The 9,324-nt window shown below is 27.3% G+C and overlaps 1 protein-coding gene and 1 long non-coding RNA gene across 4 annotated transcripts; one reads left to right on the top strand and one right to left on the bottom strand.

The window, feature by feature from the left end:
* Positions 1–1,661: 1,661 nt before the first annotated feature.
* Positions 1,662–2,723, top strand: LOC107951035 (uncharacterized). 3 transcript variants are annotated; one of them, XR_001698291.2, is made up of 3 exons: positions 1,662–1,803; positions 1,963–2,100; positions 2,195–2,723. It is a non-coding gene; the product is annotated as an uncharacterized lncRNA (long non-coding RNA). The 3 variants fall into 3 exon arrangements; XR_001698290.2 differs by having other exon boundaries at positions 1,783–1,891; XR_001698289.2 differs by lacking the exon at positions 1,662–1,803 and having other exon boundaries at positions 1,813–2,100.
* A 2,971-nt stretch (positions 2,724–5,694) lies between these two features.
* Positions 5,695–7,801, bottom strand: LOC107951034 (agamous-like MADS-box protein AGL104; the record flags this gene model as incomplete). The annotated part of the gene is made up of 10 exons (XM_041083529.1): positions 5,695–6,130; positions 6,220–6,404; positions 6,492–6,607; positions 6,687–6,780; positions 6,877–6,938; positions 7,023–7,053; positions 7,135–7,202; positions 7,292–7,307; positions 7,446–7,499; positions 7,584–7,801. Coding segments are annotated over 10 exons (972 nt in total), but the record flags the coding sequence as incomplete, so codon positions are not given.
* Between the last annotated feature and the right edge of the window lie 1,523 nt (positions 7,802–9,324).

The raw sequence follows: 9,324 nt of genomic DNA, 5'->3' as shown, positions 1-9,324 counted from the left end.
AATTAAGATTTAGAATTAATTTAATGAGAAATTATAATTAAATAGTAATATTAAGAATTAAATTTCATCAATTCTACTCCAAAACTTAAAGTAACCACAACAATCAAGTTTCATTTAATGAAATAAAAACAAAAAATTTAAAAAAATCATGAAAATTTAAATATGATAATATTAACACGTTATTTTAAATTAATTTTAAAATTTAATAAAAATGTGAGTGATGTAATAATAATTAAAAAATATGATAAATAGTTCAATATTATTTTAAAATATAAAATATGTAATTAAACTTGAGAAATAAAAAAATGAGAAAATAAAAAGGGATTATGTTGCGATATTCTCAATCTCTTTTGTTGGGTGATTTTGGCCATTTGTTGGCCGGCACTACACACCCAAAAAAAATAAATTTTTTAATCAAATAAAGGATACTGACCATCAGTGTGTCAGCACTCAAAATTATTTTTTTTGAAAAAAATATATGAGTGTCAATCATCTTGTATCCAAAACCCCAAATTTTTTAATAGGAAAAATAGTAGTGCTGGCCATCTAATTCTTGAATCAAAATCATTTTTGTAAATATCATTTTTTTGGTCAAATGGGTAAAATAGCAAAAACAAAAAAGAATAAACAAATAAAAACAAATAAAAGACAAATAAATAAATAAAAAGCTAAAAAGTAAATAAAGAAAAACAAAATAAAAAAACGAAAAAGTACAAACAAATGAAAGAATAAAAAAAAGCAACAAATGAAAAAAAAAAAAACTAGGGTGTTTGAATACCCAGCAGAATAGGCTAAGGTGTTGGGATGCGGTGCCAAATTATTTGACTTCGCTAAAAAATGTTAAAATTGCTTAAAATTTTTATTTTTTTTAAAAATCGCAATATTTTCTTAGTATTTAAATAAATGGCGTTATTCTACATGACTCTACTAAAAAAATTATTTATTTTTATCCAGATTGCTGATGTGGCATGTTAGTCGCGCCAAAGTTGTAGATTTTGAATTATTTTTGTATTTTACCAAAAAATAGGTCATTTAAGTAATTAATTTTTTGGGGGTTAATTTTATAAAAAGGCCATCGTATATCAAATATCATGTTTAGACTTCAAACAAACTTCAACTAGGGATTATTCAATTATGCTTAGGGGTGTGCAAATTTAGGATAAAACTGAATTAATTCGGTTAACAGATTGAATTCAGTTAATCGGTCGGTTAACCGAATTAATTCGGTCGAGGGTTGGTTAATAATTTTTTGAAAGTTAAATTAACAGTTAATTCAATTCAAAATAGATTAGTTAATCGAATTAACCAAATTTAATAAATAATATTATAATATATAAGTATTCAGTCAGTTTGGTTAATTTTTTAAAAATATAAATTAATCAATTGGTTAAGTGAATTAATTTTTAATATATTTTATACTTATTTTAACCAAAAATAATATATATAAATTTCGATTAATTTGATTAACTGACCGAATTAACTAAAAAAATTTGATTCGGTCAATTTTTTTAAAAAAATTTCAATTCAATTAAGGATTAAAAATTTAAAAAATTAATTAATTTAATTAATGATAATTAGGGTAGATTATCCTATGAACACCCTTTGCTGTGTTTGCAAAAAGTGCTTTTCACTTCAAAAGGACTTTTGGCTTTTAAAGACAACTGAACAAACATCATGTCAGTGTTTTTTTTTACACTTCTAAAACGCGCTTTTCCTTAGTTGAAAAAGCTGAGAATTTTAGTTTTTTTTAAGTCAAAAGTGCTTTTGACTGACTAATTACTTCTTTATCCTCAATTTTTCATGGTATATGGACAATTTCTTCTTCATTTTTTCTTCCATAGAATCTCTCTGGTTCTATTTTATTTCCTTCCATTCTTCCATTTTCTTCCAGGTTAGGGTGCTTTCCCTATCTCTTTTTCCTTCTACTCCCCTAATCCCATCTTTTCATTTTAATTTGTTCAGATTTAGTTTGATAAGCATGGAAGAATATCAGGAGCAGCCATCCGGAGTTATCTTTTAGATAGATCTCGTGTTTGTCAAGTTTTCGATCCGGAACGTAACTATCACTGTTTTTATCTTCTTTGTGCTGCGCCGGCGGAGGTATTTTTGTTGGTTTCTTATGAGATCATCTGACTAATAGTGAATATTAGCCATATTATTTTTCCAGTGAGGTTTAAGTTTCCATTGTTAACAGGAAGTTGAAAAGTACAAATTGGGAAAACCCCAAAGCTATCACTGGTGAGCTTCTTCTCTTCTACACCCATTTTTTCTTCTTTTTCGTGCCATTGGAGTTACTTTTATTCAACCTTTATATTTTTCATCTTTTTTCAACCGAGATGGGATACATGACCATCTAGACAACTTGGAACGGTGAACCTACTTGGCTCGCAACTTGTTTTTTTATTGTCCATTTTGTTTCTTGTTTTGACTATTTTATATATATGGATAATAGTGTGTACAAGCAGTGTTCTGGTCAGAGTTAAATAAAGTAAAAAAAAAAAAAGTTTCAAGTGCTAGGAATGGTAATCGAGTAATGAGATTGACTTGAGAAGTGTTGTTGCATATCCTCCAATTTAGGTGCAATGCTTACTGAATCTTGTAAAAATACATGGTGAGAAGAATCTGCTTGTATGCCTGGTATCTGTTGCATCTGCTCTAAGAGGTAGTATGAGTTGGTTCATGCTTCATTGTACTGGAATTTAATATATGAGATGCAGTTTTGAGAGGTGCATAAATTTTGCACAAAATAACCTTAATTACTCAGATTGAATGATAAAGCTATTGGTGGCATAATATTTGTTGAACTTCCGATCTAAAAGGACTGTTTATTTTTTACCAGAGATTATTCATGAATAGAAGATGATAGACCTGTATCACTTTCATTGCCACTATGACTAGCTAATTTTTTTAACAAACTATGACCGTGTAAAAAAAGTTTGTGTTGCACAGTTTGAGTTAGCTCAATTTCTGAATAACTCAATTAACATTCTAAATCGTTTTTAGTGGACTACGCTTTTGAACTTATAGTATGAATTTGTTTTGAGTAATTTCATTAGAATTTTCCTACTTAAATTATTGTATCATATATTCATATCAGTTTGTGGATTGTTTCATTATGGTTTATCCATTATGCATTCAGATTTACCTATTTCTCTGGTGAGGCAGTTTTATGCATTCATGATGGTTTCTAACTTGCAACAAAAGAGGTTATGAATTGCGGGAAATAGGAAATCATTCTTACCTCTTCACTTTCTTGATATTTTATGAGAGGGGCTAGGAAATACTAGAATATTTTTAACTTGTCAAGGCTTTGTCTCAACAGGCAAGTTATGATCTCTATGATGATGGTGGTGGTGATGGTAAATCAAACAATTTAACTGGTTTTGAAATGGAATTAACAAGATATGTTATAGTTTATAGTTTAATAAATTCACTTTAAATTGTAAATGCTAATGTAAAATTTTTTATGATGTATTTGGTATATAAATATTACCCATTTTAAAAACTTTAATCCAAATGCGTGTAGTATTTTAATTTGTTAGTTTTATGTTTTCTGTTATGTTAATATCTAATATGGGTTATATATTCAAATTGCATTTTAAATAAAATAATACAAATATGTTAAATTTATTAATTCAAAATTAAAAAAATATTTTTAAAAAAATAATACAACTGTGTTAATATCTAATTAAATTTTATAAATAATTAACATTAATTATTTAGAAATATTTAAATTTATTATTTTATATATTAAAATATTAACAATAAGTTATAATAAACTATTTTTTATATTATTGTTAAAATATTATAATATTAATTAATTTGAATATTATTTAAATACATATTTATTACTTCTTAAAAATACTTCTCCACCATACTTTTTAAAAATAATGCTAAATTAGCCTTAAGTTTTTATTTGAAAAATAGATAAATTAATTATTATATTTAAAATATGTAAATTCCCCCTTTCATTAAAATTCAATCCATATGGTTAAATAATGATTTCGCTTATTACTTTAATTTAAAATTTAATCTTAATACTTTAATTTTGAGATATGTAGTCTTTATATCTTTTTTATTTAAAATTTTTTGTCCTCAATCTAATTTTGCTATTAAAGTTAACAGTGTCAAAGGTAAAATAACTTTTTCAACCCTCAATATTTACATTTTTGTCAATTTGGTCATTAACCTTTAAAAGTACATAAAAATTAAAAAATTTTAAAAGTTAATTTTTTTCATATTTTAATTAAAAACATAGAAATTAAAAATTATAATTTTAAAAAAATATGAAAAAGATAAAAACTATTTAAAAATAAAAAAATTAAAAATGATTTTAAAAATACAAAAATTCAAAAATTCAATATTGTCTAATTTGGACTAGACCAGTTAATCAAACTGGAAGCCGGCTAGGGCATCGGTCTAGCGAGAGGTAAAAGCCAGTTGACTTGGCAAACCACTACCAACTAGTTGAACTGAACTAAAAAATGGATTGAACCAAAAGTTGAATTGATTTTAAACTAGTCTAACAAATTAGTTTCTAGAATGACCGATCTAACCAATTCAAAACAGTTAAATTATTAAAAAATAAAAAATATATATATAACTTGGTTCAACTGCCAATTCAATTGATTTTTTAATCATGTTCAACCAGTTCGTACTAGTTCGTGGATCAATTAGTTTTTTACCTCTCATTAAATCGATACCTTACTTGGTTCTTAATCCAATCAGTACAACTAATTTAGATAACATTGAATTTTGATTTTTTTATAACTTTAAAATATTTTTTCAAAAAAGTCCTTATTTTTGGATTTTAAAATGTTCTCTTTTTCATTTTTTTACTTCCAAAAAAATATTTTTAAACATATTTGTGTTTAAAATAAGAAAAATGATCATTTTTAATTTTAAAAATTACGTATTTTTAAAATGTATAGATTAAATTGACAAAAATTTGTAAATGTTAAGAATTAAAATAGTTTAAAAGTTTTAAAATCGATTGACATGCAAATTAGAATGAACTGATTAGACTAAACTAAAAAATCAGTTGAATTAACAATTGAACCAATTTTTATAATTTTATAATATTTATTTTTAATAATTTATTTACGTTGAACCAAACAAGTTGATTACTCAAGAACCAAATTGTTAAAACAACTTGAAATTGATTTAATTGTTGATCTAATCAGTTTGTACTGATCCACGAGTCAACGGGTTTATTACCTCTCCACCGAACTGATACCTCAATCGAATATTGATTTGATTGATTTTATTTAATTAGATAACATTAAATTTTTAAATTTTTTATATTTTTTAAATTATTTATATTAATATTTTTGAATTTTAAAAATAATTTTTATAATTTTTTCTTTTTTAAAATATAAAATTTTGTACTGTTATGTTTTATTTAAAATATGAAAAAAATATTTTTAAAAAATTTTTTTATGTAGTTTTTAAAAGTAAAGATCAAAATGACAAAAAAGTTATAAATGTTGAGGGTTAAAACAATGATTTATTTTTTGACATTGTTAACTTTAATGGAAAAATTAAACAGAAAGATTAATATTTTTAAATAAGAAAAATATAAGAATTTAATGTGTCAAAATTAAGATATAGAAACTAAATTTTTAAAAATTACAGGGAGCTTTTGCATATTTAAACATAAAAAGATAATAAGAATGAAAAACAGTAGTCTGGATATTCAAGGATAATTATAAATCGATTCTCATAATCAACTTCGATGCTCCATCGGATATTACGAGAGAGGTTAAGTTCAAAAACTAACCAAACATATTTATTTGAGGATTCTAGAGAAATTTTAAGAGAGCATTTCGTTTTGGGGCTTTTAAAGAAGGTAGGACGGACCTGAACTCGATTCAGGGCCTGCAAGGCAACCTCTCCTGTTACGTGACTACACCACTGCTCCATAAGCCAGTGGTCGAAATGGCTCTAAACAACCACCTTCCCTTGCAAAAAAAAAAAAAAAAAAACATGGGTAAACCACGGACTCATGTATGGTTTTGGTTCATTGTCGAGATGGCTGATTGTGTAAACTGAGACACATATAGTTCGAGGAGTGCTCTTCCTCCTCCTCCTGCTGCTGGCTGTCCATCTGGAAAACTATCATTCCCTGCCACTGCCAAAGACCCAAGTTTGTGCTAATGATTACTGATTAACTATTTTTCAAACCTTAGCTCATTAGATTTCACTAGAATCAAGAAATACCTGTAGAATAGAGTTCAGTCCAAGGGGACAAGTTGACATCATTAACTTGTCCCAACTCAGTACGTTGCATATTCTTGCTCTTGTCCAAACCACTTCTGGTGGGGCTCAACTGATCCCCGACATTTATTATTCCTTCTCCATCAAGGGGTGGTAAGATATTTTCAGCTACAGACTGGCATTCATCTCTGCGAATCATTAATTGCTTCAAATTTAAGCAAAAACCCAATGATCACATCACTAACAAAATATGTACAAGTTTCCCCTATCACCACCTTTGAGGTAGAAGACCATTTGACTCCAAAAAGTTCAAGATATGAACTTGTGGATCTTTCTTGCGTATCCAATCCAAGGCACTGCTTGAACTTGTGGCATTTTCCTGTAAACCTTGCTGTTCAAGTCATAATAAATTTCAGTAACTAGTGCATGTATTGCTATGTGGAACGGATTATATACATAAATAAATACACCTTGCGCAGGCGGACTTGATGCAGTGTTTCCTCTAGGATCTGCTCGTGGAACTCAGCCTGACTCAACGTTGTGATTTCTTCACCTTCAAATATCCTGAAACAACTTTCATGCTTACTTTATTTCAAGAACCAAATGAGATAATGGTATTAATATTATGAAATAGGTGCTATAAATAATCAAAGAATAAACCTTAGTCTTCTTTGTATATCTGCAATCCGGGACTTGCATTTACCAATCTCTTGCTGCAACTCCTAAAAATTTTAATTCAAATGAGGTGATTGCTTAATATAAATTATTAAACAAAGAAAGTGGAAGTTGAATTATTGGGAATATACCTCAAGTTGGGAATCCGTGCTCTCTGGGCTGCTTTAACAGCAACAAAAGATAAGAAGGTTAAAAATAATCAGGGGCCTTAAAATAGGGATACGAAAGAATCTAAATTATTACCCAGCTGCTTGGTAGGTCTGAATTTGATCAGCTTCATCCCTTAGCTTTCCAAGTGCCTTTAGTAGAAACTGAAAATATGTATGTATATATGCATCGATCTTAAGCAAACTATGGAGCTAGTCTTGAAAAGCAAGGCCATCCATCGGCAGTACATTACCTCTTTATTTCGCAGTCTTAATGAATCGGTCAGTGCAAGGTAACAACCCACCGAGCACACAACAATGAAGCAGAATTAATACCATATAAATATCAACAGGCAGAAAAAACTACAGCCTTAAAACAGAACTCCATACTGAGCTTCCAACCATTACCTTCCTCTCTCATGCTCTGGAAGATTAACATACCGTTCGAGAATCTCCTCAATGCTTCAATACACCAAAACATAAGGATGAAACCCATATAATAGAAATGGAATAATATATATATATATTAAAGTGAGGCTAGCAGACCTTTTATTTCGAGAGAAGAGACTAAGAGAGAAGAGACTAAGTCTTCCAGAGGGGGAAAACATGATAAGAGCTACATCAATATCACAGAGAACAGAAAGTTCATAAGCTTTCTTGATAAGTCCATTTCTCCTTTTAGAGAAAGTGACCTGCCTGTTTGTTGTATTCTCTATCCTCTTGATCTGGAGCTTTAGGCAACGTCTAGGGAAGATAGAACAGGATCAAAAACATCTCCGTCTGCTACAGTGGAAGAAATATCCCTCTTGGAAATCAAATATAAAAGAGAAAAGAGAAAAGAAAATAGGGAAGAAGGTATGAAGAGATGTATGAATTTTGTCATTGTCAGGCAATCCGCAGAAGATGACGACAGAGAATGGCGGTGTGACCGTGAGCCCGAACTGACTTGGCTGATTATTAATTTTCTAAGACATTGTAAGAAGGTGGATTAGTTTATATATGAAATCTTCTTCCTTGGTTTCCCTTGTTAGTATAATACTTCATATTTTAGAGAAAGAATAGGAATTAATTTTAAAATCTTTTTAATATACATTTGAATTTTATTTTCTTTTAATTATTAAAATATCAATAACTAATTAATTTTAAAATCTAAAACTAAATCCGTTGTTGGAGACTTTTAATGTTGGTACTAAATTCTTTTTTTTTTCTTTTTATACTTATTGCTTGACTTTAAAGAATCTTAATTTTTTCTTTTCAATTACCAAAAAAGAAAAAGAAATTTAATTTTGTCAATAAAGTTAAAACTTAATAATAAAATTAAGGTTTGAAATTTTTTACCTATAAAAACTTAATTTTAATGCTTAAATGTAGTAATGCATAGGGGATTGTGCTAGAAGGGAAGGTAGGAGCATGGAAGTTTTCTTTGAATCCTTTAAATTTTTAAAAATATTAAACTCCTCTAAATTTTAAGTGATAAAAAGTTTTCACCAATTCTTTTCAATTTTGAAATTTAACAATTTAAATGGTATAATAATAAATTTATTTTTCGATGTTTACATATTTTGTCATTTTGACCTTATCTCTAAAAGAATAATAAATTTAACCTCAACATTACACGATTATAGAAATATTGCGGGGTAAGACCAAATTGATAAAACATGTACGCTTTTAAAACTAATTTGTTATTATACCAATCAAAATCAAGTACAATTGATAAAAAATATTCTTATTATGAAATTTTATCTTTAATTACTCACATTTAAAATTGATAAAAACTAAATTACTCTATTTAAAAAATATTAATTTATTTAATTTTAAAATTAAAAATAAGGGAAGAGATTTTTTACCAATTTAAAATAAGTTCCGGCGCCTATAAAATAGGAGGTGCTGTATAAAAAGGTTACACGTATGATGGACAAGAGCGATAAATGTATTCACATCCGGATTTGGGAGAGACCTTCTTAATTGGGAGATGAGTAGATGACTCATTTCAGTTTTGAAAAAAAATATATAATTAATTTATCTTCTTTATTAAATATAATCCAAAAATTCATTAATAAAATAAAAATTTTATTCAACCGGTTTGAATGACTATGGTGCATTGTTTTCTAATCTTAAAATATATATTTTTTCGATAAAAAAAGTCTTTTAAAGTTTTTTATTAATGTAAAAATCAAATATTTATTTTTATATTACAGAAATTAAAAAGCTAACTAAAAATTATATTAAAGTAAAATTGAGTTTACTTTTGTAATTGTAGTTTTTAACTTATGAATAAACAACTAAA

Source organism: Gossypium hirsutum, chromosome A02 (genome assembly GCF_007990345.1).
Source record: "Gossypium hirsutum isolate 1008001.06 chromosome A02, Gossypium_hirsutum_v2.1, whole genome shotgun sequence".
NCBI lineage: Eukaryota > Viridiplantae > Streptophyta > Magnoliopsida > Malvales > Malvaceae > Gossypium > Gossypium hirsutum.
The sequence above is the reverse complement of the archived record's forward strand: the minus strand, read 5'-3'. Positions and strand labels throughout refer to the sequence as shown.